The sequence below is a fragment of the Aspergillus lucknowensis genome (genome assembly GCF_044049455.1).
Source record: "Aspergillus lucknowensis strain CBS 449.75 chromosome Unknown BJX67scaffold_28, whole genome shotgun sequence".
Taxonomy (NCBI): Eukaryota; Fungi; Ascomycota; class Eurotiomycetes; order Eurotiales; family Aspergillaceae; genus Aspergillus; species Aspergillus lucknowensis.
Genome location: NW_027263572.1, coordinates 295,745 through 313,060, shown reverse-complemented (window position 1 = coordinate 313,060; position 17,316 = coordinate 295,745). Strand labels below are relative to the sequence as shown.

The 17,316-nt window shown below is 50.9% G+C and overlaps 7 protein-coding genes across 7 annotated transcripts; 2 read left to right on the top strand and 5 right to left on the bottom strand.

Moving 5' to 3' along the window:
• On the bottom strand, positions 1-1,525 carry BJX67DRAFT_152153 (uncharacterized protein). The gene is made up of 4 exons (XM_071024806.1): positions 843-1,525; positions 652-778; positions 482-590; positions 1-391 (listed from the first exon to the last, which is right to left on the bottom strand). Exons 1-4 carry the CDS (start codon positions 1,235-1,237, stop codon positions 324-326), a joined length of 699 nt encoding a protein of 232 aa, XP_070884994.1. The 5' UTR covers positions 1,238-1,525; the 3' UTR covers positions 1-323.
• A 1,137-nt stretch (positions 1,526-2,662) lies between these two features.
• Positions 2,663-4,606, top strand: BJX67DRAFT_356972 (CIA30 family protein). The gene is made up of 3 exons (XM_071029456.1): positions 2,663-2,900; positions 2,966-3,199; positions 3,258-4,606. Exons 1-3 carry the CDS (start codon positions 2,813-2,815, stop codon positions 3,983-3,985), a joined length of 1,050 nt encoding a protein of 349 aa, XP_070884993.1. The 5' UTR covers positions 2,663-2,812; the 3' UTR covers positions 3,986-4,606.
• On the bottom strand, positions 4,129-5,168 carry BJX67DRAFT_382394 (phosphoribosylaminoimidazolesuccinocarboxamide synthase; the record flags this gene model as incomplete). Its single annotated transcript, XM_071033237.1, has 3 exons — positions 4,129-4,505; positions 4,584-4,959; positions 5,019-5,168. 3 exons carry the CDS (start codon positions 5,166-5,168, stop codon positions 4,129-4,131), a joined length of 903 nt encoding a protein of 300 aa, XP_070884992.1.
• A 1,304-nt stretch (positions 5,169-6,472) lies between these two features.
• On the bottom strand, positions 6,473-8,496 carry BJX67DRAFT_151404 (glycosyltransferase family 69 protein). Its single transcript, XM_071024801.1, has 3 exons — positions 7,643-8,496; positions 7,352-7,577; positions 6,473-7,277 (listed from the first exon to the last, which is right to left on the bottom strand). Exons 1-3 carry the CDS (start codon positions 8,297-8,299, stop codon positions 6,886-6,888), a joined length of 1,275 nt encoding a protein of 424 aa, XP_070884991.1. The 5' UTR covers positions 8,300-8,496; the 3' UTR covers positions 6,473-6,885.
• A 52-nt stretch (positions 8,497-8,548) lies between these two features.
• Positions 8,549-11,581, bottom strand: BJX67DRAFT_372890 (cytochrome c oxidase subunit VIa; the record flags this gene model as incomplete). Its single annotated transcript, XM_071031313.1, has 4 exons — positions 8,549-10,101; positions 11,051-11,241; positions 11,304-11,328; positions 11,416-11,581. The coding sequence occupies 4 exons, from the start codon at positions 11,579-11,581 to the stop codon at positions 8,549-8,551; spliced, it is 1,935 nt and encodes a 644-aa protein (XP_070884990.1).
• Positions 11,582-11,806: 225 nt separating this feature from the next.
• On the top strand, positions 11,807-14,291 carry BJX67DRAFT_356958 (DNA-(apurinic or apyrimidinic site) lyase APN2). Its single transcript, XM_071029455.1, has 6 exons — positions 11,807-11,932; positions 12,015-12,027; positions 12,086-12,131; positions 12,186-12,318; positions 12,372-13,081; positions 13,131-14,291. Exons 1-6 carry the CDS (start codon positions 11,905-11,907, stop codon positions 14,067-14,069), a joined length of 1,869 nt encoding a protein of 622 aa, XP_070884989.1. The 5' UTR covers positions 11,807-11,904; the 3' UTR covers positions 14,070-14,291.
• On the bottom strand, positions 14,292-17,183 carry BJX67DRAFT_356955 (putative anaphase-promoting complex subunit Apc5). The gene is made up of 7 exons (XM_071029454.1): positions 16,276-17,183; positions 16,131-16,224; positions 15,666-16,077; positions 15,495-15,618; positions 15,332-15,438; positions 15,141-15,277; positions 14,292-15,090 (listed from the first exon to the last, which is right to left on the bottom strand). The coding sequence occupies exons 1-7, from the start codon at positions 16,991-16,993 to the stop codon at positions 14,373-14,375; spliced, it is 2,310 nt and encodes a 769-aa protein (XP_070884988.1). The 5' UTR covers positions 16,994-17,183; the 3' UTR covers positions 14,292-14,372.
• Positions 17,184-17,316: the final 133 nt, after the last annotated feature.

Below are 17,316 nucleotides of genomic sequence, written 5' to 3'. Positions count from 1 at the left end.
ACTGTAGTGCATATAGAAGTGGATTCCTCTTGGATAGCATCAGCGCCTTAGCTGGAGTCTCCATACATCTTATTTGAACATGATGCCCTATAAATGAGAGCTAATAATTAGACATTAAGTAAAGCGATCCCCTCATTCGAGTTCAAGAGGCACAAGGGAAACATCCAAGCCATATTTTGTGAGCTTGGTAAAAACCTTAGCCAGGATCAATACAGAAAAAGCAAAGTATCCAAAAGGATCAACAACAAATATGTAAAATCATGCCTGTGAACCAAATATTTCCCCAAACAAAACGCCGAAACCCCTAAACTCCTTCCACAATACTACTCCTCCTTGACTTTGTCGTTGTCCGTGTGGGCGTCGGTAGTACGCCGCTGCTTGCAGCGGAGCTCTGTGTGGTAGCAATGTTAAATTGGATTCCAATACTTTTATATATATATATATCCAAGGCAAGTACAGGTAGGTGCAACTTTTGACTTACTTTTACTCTTCTCCTGCTGGCCGGCCTTGCAAAGCTCAACCCTGAGCTTCAAATTGTAAAGTCCCAGTTTGCCACTGCGGTTAATGGCTCGTTGGGCGTGTTCGTCTTTCTATAAGGCGGCATTCTGTTAGTGTACGTAGTAATGGATGTCCCTTTTTTAAGGTACTTACGGTGAATTGGACGAAAGCCACGGGCCACTTGCCGCGTCCTTCAACGTGGACGAAGTTATGCCCGAATTCGGTGAATCGGGCTTTGAGAAGGCTCGTGAGGGTGTCGTCGTCGAGGTAATAAGGGAGGCTAAGGAGGTACTTGTTAGCTGTCGAGACCCCGTGCGAGTAAGATAGGATGGAGGGGAACTTACTTCCCAACAAGGACGCGGGCGGTGGCAGGGAGGATCTGTTGGGCGTTGGTATCGATGATGGCGTTGTCGTATTCGTGGAGTTCAAGTTGGTCCTGGCCCTCATAGGGGGAAATTTGGTCGCTTTGACAAACAGGCTGGGGCTGAGGTACAAATGGAGGCGCTGGCTGATACCCCATTGGCAACTCATATTGGTTATTATACATCATCGGCATCGGCTGGGGCTGCCAAAACTGCGGAAAGGGCAGAGAAGGCGGGGGTGGATAGAATGAGAGCGGCCCTGGGAGAAAGGGAGCAGAGGCGGCAGGGGGACAAGGATTCGGCGCTGGCGCCTTCCAAGGTTGACTGCCGTCGATGATGAGAGGTTCGTTATACTCCTTGGGAAACGAGATAGCCATTGTTGCAGGAAGAGATGGTTATATGATGAGATAGGCAAAAGTAACGAGCAAGATGGTCTACGAACGAGAAGAGAAGGAAGAGAAGAGAGAGGAACAGAGGCAGACGCATAAGAACTCCTACGAGAAAGGGACGAAAAGCTTCTTGTTGGCCATTATTGGAAGGGAATTCATCCTGGCAGATGAGTAACTCAAGAGCGCCAGATGCAGCGCCGTATGGATAGGCTTGCCATGGCTGGAAGAAGCTTGCGTGGCTGCGAGAAGTAACGCTTTTCTCAAGGAACCGAGTCAAATTTCCCCAAAGAGTCTGCGGATTCCCGGATGACCACCCTGATGTATCCGCTCGGAACGACTCTGCGAAACGCATAGAAGCGATACAGCCATGACTTGCGGATGGGCCAGGCTCACGGTGGCGTACGTTACCAGGAGGAAGGCAGCCGTTAAGGTCGAAACACAGAGTTTACTCATTGCACAATGCTTAACACTAGGTGGTGTTGGCCACTCATATCCATGTCCGGTGCGGAAACGAACATTCTGGTCCCCGAGGAGCACTAGGTACAGCCTATTCGTTCGGCCTCGGTCAGGATAAAGCATCGGCGAAGCGTTCTGGAGCAGCCATGTCTAGATTTGAGCAATGGATCGATCTGGGCTGAGCTTTGCCACGCAATTTTGCAATGGAATCCGAGTACGGCGAGCCTTTTGCATCACAACGAGCAATCGTTCCGATTGGTGTTAACCTCTTCTGAGTCTTTTGGCCGATGAACCTCCAGTAATAGGGCGGACTTCTGGAGCACGAGCGCCTAACATCATATTGCGGCCGAGCCCGCGTGCAGGCGCCCGAACTCAGTTCCAGAGTGTGAGCTTGACAAGCGGGCCGGTCCAATCGGCCAGAGCACGACGACAGGAACAGCCCCGGGGTCGTCAGGGCGGGATTCAAGGTTATCCTTTGAGAAACTTTGGAACTTAGCATCCGCACGCTAAACTCAACTTGAGGCGAAGAAGGGATCCTCCGCTTCCGCCGCATCCCTCCAGTAGTAACAATGGGGTCGACCTCCAGATTGAGCCTCACATCTTTGTGCTGGTTTCCGCGAGGAAAGAGAGCAAGGGTCGTTGGAGAAGGAGCAAGCTTTCACGTGCCCTACCTTGGGCGGATCCGACAAGAGGCCGCGTCATAGCTTTTGGATGAAAGGTGGTCGCATAAACTTTTGAAATGAGTTTGATCCTCAACTGTACCTGAGTCACACTCAGGGGTCAGGGACCACCGCGATAGGGTAGGAATAGTCGTAGCGTAGTGGGAGTGATGCAGGTGACGGGGGCGATTTAATAAGGCGCCAAGCACCAGACTACAGAGAAGTAGCTCCGAGAGTGTGCGGATACGGAAGCTCACGTCATACAGCCCAAGAAGGAACCGGACGGGTGAAATTGAAGCTCGAGTCGCCAAGCTCTGGGAAAATATACTGCCGACAAATCCACGGCGGTGAGAGCTCCCGACGTCATTCAGCCTCAGGCATCGGTTTCTTCTCGGCTCCTCAAAGCCAAAGGGAATCGCTTGGAAGAACAGAACTCCCCAGCCTGATCATGTTTCCCACCGCAAGGTGTCTGGCCGCCAAACCTTCCGGGTTCTTCAAACGGAGTGCAGAGGAGCTAGGCCGATTATCAAGGATCGGTATGTCTCGTACCTTGGAATGGCGCATTCGCATCAGCGACATGACTACTCACCTCTCAGGTTAGCTTGGAACACCGAGGGCCTTCACACACCCACAAAACCGTATTACCTTCTAGACTTCGAGGATGAATCAACTGTCGCGGGATGCAAAACCATGGCTGACCGGGCTGTGGGAGGCTTCAGCACCGCAAGCCTAGACTATGTCCCGGCAGACCCCTCAACGAATTCACCTGCTTACGCGAGGTTCCACGGGAGCATCTCGACCAAGCTGCCAAACAATTGGAGAGTGGAAAGAACGGGTACGCACTCAGATACTGTCGTATTGAATGAAGAAGGAATTAACGTACACTTCATTAGGATATGCCGCCTTCCGAAATCAAGACCGAGGTTTCTGGCTCTTTGGCCGACTTTACTGGGACCTTGACCCATATTCCTTCCTGGCACTACGAGTCAAATCGGACGGTCGACGGTACACCGTCAATATCCAAACAGACACCATCGTCGAGACCGATATTCACCAGCACCGACTGTATACACGCCATCACCACGTGCGCGGCTCTCCCTCCGCGCCAGACCACCCCCTCTCACCACACTCATCGCCCGAGGCGGCGGAGTCGCCTGAGATGGCCGATGCCAAATACCCCAACGGTATCCCTCCGTCCCTATCGGACATACCTCCGCCTACTACGGTCATGTCATCCTCTACCACGACGTCTGGCTCAACAGGGTGGGAGACGATCCTTCTGCCCTTCAATTCATTCGTCCGCACGAATTATGGGCTCGTGGTCGAGCCGCAGACATCTATTATCCGCCAGCGGGTAAAGAGCGTAGGAATTGGGTTAACAGATCGGGTGGAGGGCCCATATGATCTACGCATTCATCGAATCTGGGCCACGAATGGGATGAGCGAAGCGGAGATCGAGGAGGAACAGCGGATCTGTGGAGCAGATGCTTTACCCGTTGATGAAGGCGTCCGGACGGGATGGACGAGCAAGCCCACAGAGAGCCCTGCCAGCATCAAAGAGCAGAGAGATAAAAAGCCCAAGGCGAAAGGACTGAAGGGACTACGTGATGAGTGGGATTAAGCAGGTCAGAACGCACAAACCGAATTGTATAGTACATTACTCCTTGCGGGGTTTATTTCACGGAGCCAGTTTACAGCACAGAGGTGGATGGTCGTGTTTTCCCATTAGCCCTCCTCGCCCACGTTCAGACCTAGGCATACAACCTAATTTCCCCCAGTGAGCCGTTCCCAGGCTTCTCTATACTTCTCACTCGTCTTTTGCACAACCTCATCGGTCATCCGAACACCCGGCTTCCCCTTCAACCCCTCTTTGACCAGCCAATCTCGCAAATGCTGCTTGTCAAAACTCTGCTGGCCGCGACCGACCTCATACGAATCCCTAGGCCAGAAGCGGGACGAGTCCGGCGTAAGCACCTCATCAGCCAAAACCACCTCGTTCGTCTCCTCATCGACACCGAACTCAAATTTCGTATCCGCGATGATAACGCCTCGGGTAAGGGCATAAGCATGCGCTGTCTTGTAGAGCTGCACGGCAAGCTCAGCGACCTTGGAAGCGTATGGTTCACCTATAATCTCGGCAGCTGTACCCAGCCACAAACATTGAAGTTAGCACAACTTAATCGGAGATCAATTTACGTCTAGGACCGCAGGAAACATACCCTTGTCGGGATGGATATTTTCATCATGCTCCCCCTGCTCAGCCTTCGTACTGGGCGTGTAAATCGGTCCGTCAGGGAATGCCTCGCTTTCCCTTAAGCCCGGCTTCACGGAAATCCCATGCACCGTTCCGGACTTCTTGTACTCATTCCACGCAGAGCCAGTGATATAACCACGGACAATAGCCTCAATCGGCAAAATCCTCAGCTTGCGAACCTGCATACTGCGGTTCTGGAGGGCCGGGCGCAATGAGGCGGGTATTTGCGGGGGGAGGTCGAGGGTTATAAAATGGGTTCGGAGTGAGGGGATAGCGTCTGTGAGGATCTGGAACCATTTTTGCGTGCAGAGGGTGAGGAGGATGCCTTTCTCGGGGATTCCCTACACATGGTTCGTTAGGTCCCATTAGTGTACACGGCGTGAGGAGAGTGGCTATCTACATTCTCCATGATCACATCATAGGCCGAGATGCGGTCGGTTGCGACGAAGAGGAGGGTCCTGTCGTCCACTTTGTACAAATCTCGGACTTTGCCTTGGGCTAGGAGGGGGAGAGAGCCCTCGAGATTTGTTGTTGTTAGAGTGTTTGCCATTGTGAGATTTCGGCGACTGCTGGATGGAAACTCAAAGGAGTCTGTCAAACCAGGATTTTTTTTGGAGGGGCTTTGAGATGGGCCCCGTCATCGGATATGGGAGCCTGAGGCACCAACTACAACTCTATCGCAACAGTTAGGCCTATACTGGGAGTAAAGTGTACTGGCTTCGAGACTGCCTCTTTTCTTTCAGCCTTCGCTATCCGTTGCAAAAGAAACTATTGAGACTGAAACGTGGGGAGAACCTCAAAAAGAGTTTCAACTCTATCCTGCAATATGTGACTAAAACAACCAATTCCTGTTTATCACCGTGCAAAATCTCATCAACCCCTAGTGTAAGGCGTGCGTCCCTGCAAAAAAAAAAAGAGCAATTGCAACATCTGGAAGCCTTCACAGGGGCTATTGATTCTACAGGCATTGCCTTGGACACCCGTGGTTGTCTGAGGATGGACCGGATACCAGGAAGTCCCTTGATGTAGATTATCTAGCCCTAATAATTAGAATATCACCATGTGCTAACCATACATCCACGGAGTACCCTATGCCCACTATTCGGGGCCCATCGGTGCCTTCTTTCGCGGATGGCCGAAAAATGATGGGACCCCCGAGGAGAGGCGTTGGGAAGAGCCGAAGTTCGACTCTAGAGGAAGCTGAAATTACACCGTACTTTGACCCCATATGGGGTTGAGTGATGTTCACGGGCCCGAGAAGATGGAAGGCACATGAATTTCTCGAGTCTCAAAGGCCAGCACAGGAAAAGAATCGTGAAGGAAAGAACGAGGCCCTTGGGCTCAGCTGGGTTAGCGGCCGGCAGACTACTCGAACAGCTGCCAGTGGAATCTGAACAAGACCATTTGGAATGGCCTTGTGTTCGTATATGAGTCTTGTTCATGTGCCACCAGCTGAAATGCAACTTGAATGATATCCCGAATACCCATTGCCTATTCAAGACCTAGGTGTTGAGATTGGAAGTCATCAGTTCAGCGCAATAAAGCCCAAAATGGCGAAGATGATAGGAGTATAGCGGATGTCCTGCATCAAAAAGGAGTTTCGTGCACGAGCCTCTGCAAGCATCCCCTTCGCCGTATGCCGATTAAAGAACGAAGAGAATAGACGACGATAATGACTAGATGATTTGCGCGAGTAGTGGGAGACCGAGGGATACCAACGAGGAGAACACTTTGAGGAGCCCCGTCATGTAGCCATTAGCAAAACACCATCAACCCATGAGTTTCTCGATAAGCAAATGCTGCTCGCGAGGAATATTGTGGTCCAACGCATCAACTTTAGGAGAGGTTGACTTGACCGTTCTCGGAACCGATACCACCAACCAGACACGACCTGAATATGTTTGTTAACAAACACTCATCCATCCAAGACAGACCCATCTAGTGAGACTTAGTCTCCTAGAGCGTATTGAATATAACTTGTATCATAATCTTGCGAGTCGCGACAAGGTGCAGCGGCTGGGTGCATGAATCCCGGCAGCCAACATGGCCTGGTGGGGGAACACTCGACACTGCCACTTCCGGTTTTAAAACTGGAGCTCTCACAGACTAGAGGACCGTCGAGCAAGTTGTCTCGTGAACATTGTGGTGGTATGCGTGGCAAAGCGAGGTAGGGAGGTGTTTCCGTGTCTCCGCAACCCCTTGAAGATCCACTTAACTGACCGTTTTTCGAAATTAGCTTCTCGGAAGTTCGCAGCGGTTCGACGGCGTTATGTTGCCATAGGCTGCAATTGATCGATCAGACAGAAATCACCGCTTTCATGGTTTTTATCATCTTGAGCCTCCCAACTACTAACTCTCCTTCGTAAGGACCACCCTTCCAGGGATGGAAAAGTAAACCAGCGGCGAAGCCGGTTCTCCCATAAGGACTCAAATATCCTCCAGGTGGAGAGCCAATCGTCAGTCGGGCGAGCTGCTGAGGGTGCATCATGCCCCACCCGCACGAAAGGGTTAAGATACACACCCCTTCGTGTCGAGAGCAAATTGTCGGCGTGGATTAAGCAGCATTCAGACGCCTCAATGTGAAGAGCTGCGAGGCCTTCGGGCACTCCCCGAAACCGAATTGGACGGGTGGAATAAAATGCTTCCGTTGACATGAAAACTAGACATGAAGAGTCAGCAGCTTCTTTAGTGCTTCCTATGCGAATACTTGTAGCGAGTCGCCCGCGCACATACCCATTCCACTCCAGCAGCTTCTAACGGGGATAGGAAGCATAGATTTAATTGCATCTTTCGATCTGGATGAGCGGAAAAATGGCCATTTTTGCATAACATGCTCATATCCATCCGCATCTCGCAGGGCAAGTGTGTCGGGATACGAAGGGCGATTTAGGATATCGAAAGAGCATGCCGCTGTGTATGTACCATAGTTGGTATTTAGAAGAGACAGTACGTCGTCAACCTATTTATCCAATGGCGTCAGTAAACCGACGAGACTATAGCTAGGTCGCAAGGCATGCTACCCACAGTAAAGACAACATCGCCCAGAAACAAAATTCGGTCAAACAATATCCCAGCGTCGCGAAGGTCGTATAGGGGCTGAAGAGCCCTGTTTCGGAGCTGGGGGATGTAAGGGGGGTTTCTCGAGGCGGCGCTGGCAGCGGTCATCGATTTCTCATCTTGGGCACTTGTGTCTGAGAAAGCGATGCTCCTTCCGACCCCGGCACCATCCAATGCTTTATCAAGCTCGCGCAGAGAGTTCTTTGTTTCATCGGTGCTTCCGCTCTCAGACGCACTGACGTATATGTTATCTGTCCCAAACACACTGGCGAGCTCGACGACCGTTTCGATCCAATGATTGGGCAGACTCCGGTTATAATTTTGGAAAAGACTTGAGATGAAGATCCGCTGGCGCTCGGGGGGTTTATAATCCAGGTGAGTTTGCTCCGCGCCAAAATGTCGGCGGACAAGGATAACATCCACAGTACTCCAGAGGAATAAGGTAAGGAGGAAGCACTGAAAGAGGCGGCGTCGGAGGGTGTGATAACGTGAGAGATGCCGAACGGTGGAGATGACCAGGAAAGAAAGCCCATAAAGAAAGGACTTGCATGTTTTTAACACATGCATCTGTTTGAGAAAAGGTGAAATGCTCCAGGTCCGAGAAGCTCGCGGCCCTGATCCCATTGGGCGTTTGATCGTGATCCCTGACGGTTGCGGCGCGCCTGAAGATACCGGACGCCAAGGCCCGCAGCCAAGCTCCCAGTGCCGATGCCGAAAACGTCGTTCTAACTTACAACACACCGTTTAATTCTGTCGAAACTGCTCTCTGGAATCCAAGAATAATCATATTTACTACATGCGCGTGCAACTTGGAGAAACTGAGTGGAGTATCGCTAGTTATCGACTTCAATGTTCGGCTTGCCGAGTCCACCGTCACGAGACCTGAAATCTGAGCCCGATGTCCTCCACATACTGCTGGAAGCGCTGAGGGGAGCCCGACGGTTCTGCAACAGCAACATAAGTATCTGGCCGGATCAAGTACGCTGCATTAACTTCAATCCCGACTGCTTGATACTTTTCACTCCAGGAAAAGGTATGCAAAGAAATATCGTTGGTCTGGCACCATTCTATTAGGTCCTTCTTGGGCTCGCCGTAGACATGGACATGCCAGGCGATTGACTTGAGACTCTCGAAATTGTCGACGTCTTCCACAATGACCCAGGGCAACCGATCCCCTCCGTGAATATAGCCTGCTGTTCCCGCCGATAAAGCACTGTCCCTATAATCGATCATGATTTGAGAGACTTTCCGGAACACATTGTGCCTGGCATATCCAACCTTTGCAAGCAGAGGTCCGACGTAAGGCACGACACATGTCCGCAGAATCCGAGCGAAGAAGCTTTGAGAGATAACAAGATTGAATCCGCTGTCTGTCGTGTGGACCAATTTAGTCGCAAACGCGCGCCGTTCTATTTCGTAGCTGTCGAGCAGAGATAATCCAGCCTGCCCCTTGATGACTGCTGCGAGCTTCCAGGCGAGGTTTATTGCGTCTCCAATACCCGTGTTCATCCCTTGCCCCCCAACAGGGCTATGAATGTGTGCAGCATCACCAACCAAGAATGCCCTACCCTTACGGAAGGTTGCTGCGACCCGGTGATGGCTTCTATAGGTCGAAAACCAGTTCACCTTGTCGATCTGCAGCTTCAGCGTTTGCATCATCCGGGGCGCGACGTCCTCCATTGTAATTTCAACGCCCTTCCCGGCCGTTTCATCGTCAACAGCTCCGGATACACGTGCTCGACGGTTATCGTCGTATGGAAACAACAGCATAAATTCCGACTGGTTGAAGGTAACGTGCGCTTCGCCATTGATTGATGGGCCACTTCCCTCAATATCGGCAACGAAGAAGATGTGGGAATACGTGGCTCCATCGTACTCAATTCCGCTGACGCGACGGACGGCTGAGTGCGCCCCATCGCAGCCAACAATGAAAGTGGCTTCGCAGCTCTCAATCCTGTCCTCCCCATTATGCTGCACCCCACCCGTCATCTTCAGCCGGGCGGTTATGTAAGAGTCGTTCTCCGTGTAGTCTATCAGTTCTCGGTCTCTCTCAACCTGAACACCGAGGGAATTGAGACGGTCCTCTAGAAGCCTCTCATGCCGGTCTTGAGAAAGGATTTGGATGAAAGGGTATGGCGTAAGGCCGGAGCCAACGTCGCCAATGGGAATTCGCCCCCTGTAGGTTCCTTCAGACCAGAGATTTGTTGCTTCGATCTTATGTCCCTTTGCGACGACATCTTCCGCGAGATCGAGCTGGCGGTATAATTCCAGGGTACGCGCTTGGATAGCCAGCGCTCGCGAAGTCGTTACATCTGCCTGAGCCTTATCAACGATACGAATCGAAACTCCTTGTTTGGCTAGCCATAGGGCCGTCACAAGGCCTGAAGGGCCAGCGCCCACAATGAGAACGTCAGGGCGGCTCATCGCTGACACAGGAAGCCGGATAGCGTGACGTGCAAAGGGTATTTGAAAAAGATAAACCCAACTAGTTAGTAAGTCGATGGTCGAGTTCACTTAATAAGTACAAGTCGAAGAGGGAGGATTTCTGAAGTTGAGCGTTGCGCTGCTGCCTCCCCGTATTTATACTTCCCGAGCGCACGACCTGGTGTGGGAATCATAATTCTCTTGGGAGCCTGGTGACATCGCCTTTGAGGATCTATGGCGTGGCAAATACCCGATTTGGGACAAGGAAATGGGGAATCCAAGACATTCCTGGACGATGCAGACACCAATCCATCGCAGGAGGATGGTGCGCGCCCTTTCCAGCCTGCGTGCGGTCGGCGGTCCGAATCACCGACATTCCCGCTTCGGCACCGGTTTGGAACCGGGCGACCGAACAAGTCCACGAGGGATTCCGATTCTTTATCGAGGGGTCAGGCATTGACAAACTCCGTTCCACTTACGATCATCTGAATGCCAGTTTGGCGAACATTATTTTTTGGGGATCTACGCATCCTCGGGAACCGACATTGCTTCTACCTCTTCTTCGCGGACGGAAAAAACTGAATCCAAGTATAAAGTAGATTGGGGCTTCTAGAATGATGTAGCATACAAAGGAAATTCAAAAAGGCATGGTAAAGGGTAAACTCGTGGCCGGTAGAGACCTGTAACTTTATTTTCTGGACTTGCCCTCCTGGATAGATGTACATGTTCACTCTTGGAAGATCGACGGCGTCCTGACAAGAAAGGAGCTGCCTAGGTGGCCTTGTCCCGGTTGTGGTAGTTAACACTATCGTTCCAGCTGCGATTGGTCAGTAAAATGGAATGAAGATAGCTCTCACGAGGAGCATGATGTGGAAGGGAATGGGAATGGTCGTCGGGAATCATAAACATACAAGATGGTCTGTAGAACGCGGCGGTTAGTAAAAAGTCAACTCGGAACGCAAAGCATTTTCCCATAACTGACCTTGTCACCGTCTCCCCAGGGGAAGTTCTTCGAGCGAATGTTCTGGTAAGGGTATTCCACACGCTCTTCAAGCGGGGGCATATGTTCCCAGTGTTCCCAGTGCTCATTCCAAAGATTGTAGGCATTTAGACCGCCAGAAAGTAGGCAGGGTACGACGGCACTAAAAGATTAATGAGTACGACGGCATGGACGTCGGAGAGGGATGCCAATTGCGGCACATACAAGATGGAGAGCTTGCGCCAGAGATCTGAAAGGCGAATGGGTTAGTCTCGCTTTATTTGGCTAATTGAAAGCTATATATGCGGCCATGGAAGCCTGGAAAGGCCAAACATACCGCTGGTTGAGGCAGCATGGTGCTTGACGGCAGCTCTCTCGCGATTGAACTCATTGTCGACCATCCAGGGATACTTGGACTGAGTGCTGTTCAAACGACGCTGGACAGCAGAGCGAACCGGGGCGGAACGCTGAGCGAGACGAAGAATACTGCGTTGTGGGAGCATGATTGTTGAAGGACGAGCGAGTGGCTCACAGCTGTGCCTTGATCTTCGAAAGTGATATTCTCAGGCGACGTCAAAGTGTCGTCGGGTGAAGGCGGGCAATGCAAAAGCCGCTTAGCGCCTTTGGTGATTCGTTCGGCCCGCTTTAGGCTTATGTCAGCAGACAGCCAGCATTCCACATGATGCATGTCGATCTTTGGTCACGTGTTGGATATCGACGTCTTGTTGGGTTCTTTCTTGAGTGCTTGAAGACTCGACGGTGTCGGGAGAAATTTTTGCCTGCAGTATTGAAAAAATATGTGCGGTTGAGGCTCGTACCAGCCGGGATGGGGTTTCGAATCACAACATGGAATGGTAAGCTTTCTTGGATCTGGCACTGGACCTCCCACGCAGGTTGGGAAAGTTATACTAATATAGCTCACTTCCTGAACTGTAGTCAACGGAATTAGGTTGGTGTTGGCTATGATAATTTCCAGGGGAATACTTATTTAACATGATGATCTCAAGGAACCCATTCTCGTATGAGCCATGGAGGAGTACGAGGACTTTTGAGGTAAGCGCCTCTTCTCAGACTAGGTGTAGGTCTAACTAACTCGATCCTAAACAGTCCATGTTCGACATATTGGAAGCCGATATTGTTGTTTTCCAGGAGACTAAAATTCAAAGGAAAGACCTCCGGGATGACATGGTCCTTGTGCCCGGATGGGATTGCTACTTCAGTCTGCCCAGGGTCAAAAAAGGTTGCGTCTACCGAGTTAACCAAATGACTTGCCTGCCAGCTAACTGTTGTCAGGGTACTCAGGAGTCGTGATTTACACGCGCAATGCAACGTGCGCTCCTATTCGTGCCGAGGAAGGGCTGACTGGAGCACTCTGTCCCCCGAACTCCTCGACGCCATTTAGGGATTTACCTGAAGACCAGCAAATCGGCGGGTATCCGACGATAGAGCAGCTCTCGCAACTCGAGCTAGATACCGAAACCCTTGATTCTGAAGGGCGCTGTGTCATCCTTGAGTTCCCGGCGTTTGTTCTTCTGGGGCTCTATTGCCCTGCTAACCGGGACGAGAACCGCGGCTGCTTTCGCCAGAATTTCTTTGACCTCATGGATGCTCGTATTAGGAACCTGGTGGCGATTGGAAAAAGAGTCTTCGTCACCGGAGATTTAAACATATCAAGAGGCGTAATTGATGCTGCACATGCAGCCGAAAATATTAGGAAAGGAGCTACGACGGAGGACGATTTTGTATCCGCACCTGCGCGACGTCTATTCAACCACTTATTGTCTGATGGGAAGGTCTTGGGTGAGAGGGACGAAGGGAGAGAGCACCCAGCTCTGTTCGATATATGCAGAGCTTTTCATCCCGGTCGTAAAGGCATGTACACCTGTTGGGAGCAAAGAATCAACGCACGACCCGGGAACTATGGGTCAAGGATAGACTATGTTCTTTGCGGCTTGGATATGCAGGATTGGTTCTGCGACTCTAATATCCAGGAGGGGTTGATGGTAAGCTACGAGACAAGATATAGGCGTCAGCTCGCTGACAACCATCTAGGGTTCGGACCACTGCCCTGTATACGCTGTTTTCAAGGACACGGTGCCCGTGGGCCAGGTGAATACCAACATACATGATATCATGAACCCTCCAGGCGTGTTTAAACATGGCGAGCGCCAACAAGAGTACACACCGAAGTTTCTTTTGCCAATATCGGGCCGATTAATACCTGAATTCGACAGGCGGAGAAACATCAAAGACATGTTCACGCGCAAACCACGCCAGACAGCGCAGGACGCGCCCTCTCTTCAACAGACAACCCCAGCTCCCTCAGTTACGGAGGTAGAAATGATTACAGAGGGCACTGATAGTCCCCCAACAGGATTAGACGCTAGTGCAAGTACTTTGCCCCAGCAAAGTAGCCAGCCAAAAGGCATCGTTCGCAAACGGTCTACCAAATCTGAGAACCCTACCGTCAAGCGTTCGAAGTCTGTGAATAGCCAAACAGCTACTCCTACATCTGGGCAAAGTACACTGAAGGGATTTTTCAAACCCAAGAGTACGCCGGTGACGGAGTCAATAGACCAAAAACCGCCGGATGATACTGGCACACGTTCCGAGAAAAGTATCGAGGATTTACCCAAAGGCCATCCCAAGCCCGCAAGCCGGCATGGGGCAGATGGACAAGCCGAGAAGGTTGTACGGGACACCCCAACCCCAGGGACTGTGGCGACGCCGGGAGAGGAAACAGATTTTGTTGACCCAATTGTCAGCAAGGAGGACTGGTCGAGGCTCTTTACAAAGAAGCCTCCTCCCAAGTGCGAGGGTCATCAAGAACAGTGTATCAGTCTCAAAACCAAGAAGCCAGGTGCGAACTTTGGCCGGAGTTTCTGGATCTGCCCGAGGCCCTTGGGACCCAGTGGGAATAAAGAGAAGGGAACTGCCTGGCGATGTCCTACTTTCATCTGGGCCAACGATTGGGATTCTTCGACGATGTAACAAGACCAGTTATGGTTATCATTTCGATTCTGATCCCTCTTTCATTCCAAGAGGAAACCTCATGATTCAAATTTCGCCCTGACTTAGTAGAGGTGAACCGGTCGAGTCTGAAGTTTTGAGAATCGGTTAACATCAATTGCATTTTGACGACAAGGCACTCAGATACCTACTTGGAGATGTAGTTACGGGGAATATATTCCAGTTCACCGTGGAATGAGGTGTGCAAATACTCTAATCTCGGCTGAATTTCCCACAAATACCATTGTAATACAACCCTCGAATAAAGAAATCAGTATGATTCTTCTAAATTAGCGGGCTTTTCTGTCCCTGGAGGTCGAGAAACTTCGCAGCATAATCATTTGCAAGAACTGAGTCGCCGGTCAGATGCATCACCGTAGCCTTTTTGGCCATCATCTCGCACTGTCCTCTGATATCCTCGATTTCCTCATATTGGTCGTAGGCACAATCAAGGTACCCCAGGGCACGGTTCAGGTATTCCTTCTTTGCGGGGTCATTCTTACCCTCGCTCCAGAGCTTGCCAGCAGTGCCAATGTTCGCGTCGACGAGGAGGGAATACGCATACGCCGCGAGGTCGCAATCGTTTGATTCGAGGATTTGCGGCATAATACTTTCGATCATCTCTGAGACAGCTTCAAACTCCCGGAGGCTTAGAAGAACACCTCCCAAGACACAGATGGCCTCCCACAGGCTGGGAAGTAGCCTCGAACGATGGGCGATGCTTGCCGCCCTCATCGCCAAGGAGAAGCCCCGTTGAGGCTGGCCCGTTTTCTCGAATATGCGAGCTTTAAGGCAAAGGAGTTTGACCTGCGGTTGTATGTCGAAGTTGTCTTGGTGGATACATTGTGCTGTTTGTTCAATAAGTTGTAGGGCGTGTGTGTAATCAGCGCGGCGGATCATAAACTCAACCGAAAGGAACGATAGGAGGAGCGACAGATCATGATCTGGAAGCTTGATTGCTTCAAGCTGTGATAAAAGGTGACTCGCTGCTACTCGATCGTCGCTAGTTCCAGTTAAGTAGGAAATTTCGAAAAAAGAAAATGGTGAGCGTACTTGTATATCTTTCGCCGAAGCTGAAGGACGCCTGAGAAGAATGCCCAGTACTGGCTTGTTTTCAACGATCGAAGGTTCTCAGGGTTCATCTGATTCATTTGAACGGAAACATCACTATAGCGACCCTGTTGCGCAAGCTATAGAATTATGAGTGGGAGAATCTTGAAGCGGATGCTCGGAGCTGGGCTCACAAGTTGGCAGCTTCGGAATGCATTCTTCAGATAATCTTCAAAAGGCGCGCTGCTTCGATAGCAATGGCGAAATATTTCACTGCTCAGCCAGGCAAGATGCGTGACTCCTGAAGGGCCAAAGAGTCAGCCAGAAACGCAACAATTTCAAAGAAGATGTAGACACCTATTCTAGAGTATAGTGCGGTCTCCAGTAGGAGCTGTGGGCCCATGGAATTTAAGAGGTTCTTAGTGACATTGAGATGCAATGCTCTGACTACGTTCTCAATTGATGACACCAGGCTCTCTCCCTTGGGACGTCAGAACCATAACACGAAGAACAGAGAGAGGTCCTTACATTTTGTAACTCAAGTTTTGCTTCGCTTAGGAGCGTTGTACTCAGTAAGCTCCACATTTCCGTCTCTTTTGCTTTTGCTTTGAGGAAAGCAAGCCCTTCTTTCTCGTTGCCTAGCATTCCGGTAGACTGAATATCCTTTATTAATTCTGGAAATGCTTTTCCAAAATGGTATATCCAGCTCATGCAGAAATTGAGGCAGTGCATGTCGTGGGACTCCCTGGCAATTGATACGGCTTCCTGCATCGCAGACACGGCCTCCTCGTAGCACCCGAAATCCGCCTGAAGTATGGCAAGATTCAGAAGTGCATACTGATAGGTTGCTTTCTCAGAGCTCTGCATTGTGTAGTCAAAGTAGCGATGGAGGCTGTCAAAGGACGACGGATAGTCTCCTGCCCTCCAAGCATCGAGAAATCTTATAGAGGTCAATGCTGGGCAGTTGAGACGCTTATGGTCTGGGCGGCTTACCTCAGGTAATGAACCAAATTAGGCAAGGTAACTCCAGCTGTGATGATGCGTTCCAACTGTGCGTTCATTTCCTCCGGAACCCTCCCACCGAATCCTACGCTGGTCAGAAGAGAGTATGCAATCAGCTAGAGAGAGGATGCCATACTCTGCAGCTCACCAATCTGGAACTCTAAGAGCCGCTCAACTTCCTTCGTACTGATGTATCGATCATCCTCCTCATCTTCTTCAATATTCCCGTACACGACCTGGGCAAGGTGACTACTTGTATTAAGACCGAGTTCCAGGAGGTTAATGTCAACGGGTGGCCGTTCATCCGAAGGGTTTTTGCGAGCCCAGGCACGGAATGTTGGAAGACGGTATTTGACAAAGCCCTTCCATAACCTTACCGAGTCATGGAACTGTAGCCTGGTGAATTCCAATTGAGCTCTCCTTACGAACGCACCCAATGGTGAGCAGCGTGCAAGACGCATGCAGCTGGAGTCTGGGGCGAGGCCGGCATCTCTATCTCTGATTTGCTCCTCACGAGTCTTTGAAAGAGTGGTCGATATCTCTGTGAAAAAGACTTCTAATGCATCGCAGGAGTCGATTGACCAAATCTTTCTGAGAAACAGGTCCCATATAGAACGCCCTGGTATCGACGATGGTTGAGTGATCAAAGCTTCTTCCAGATCTTTGATAGATACTGAATGGTGCCTTGCCCGGGCACCCGAAGAGGGGAGTGCATCGCTCGCGCCCACAGCACCTAAATAAGCAACGGCGAACGAGAGAACGTGGATAGCGGAGGAGTTTGGGACAACACCTTCGGTGTATATACGCACGAGGCACAGTAACGCGACTTTAGACGGGGTGAGATAGCGACTCATTGCAGTTGTATGGTTTGCATTGTTTGGATTGAGCTCTGAAGAGGCTGGATACAGGGAGCGGCGCGTGTGAACTGGTCGAATCAAATGGGCGTGCAAATACGGCACCAAGTCGAATTTCTGGGACGAAAGAAGGAGCGGAAGATCGTTGTGAGAAGGCAGGGAAGGAATTTGCGCGGAGGGTGGAAACTGCGGATGAGTAACGAAATTCCCCGTCGGACTAGTACATACGACCACAGGGTGTGGAAAACAGGGCTTCCCGTCCGCTCAGCCGTACTTAAGCCACACGCCGGCTGGTTAGTAGTATGGTGGGTGACCACATGCGA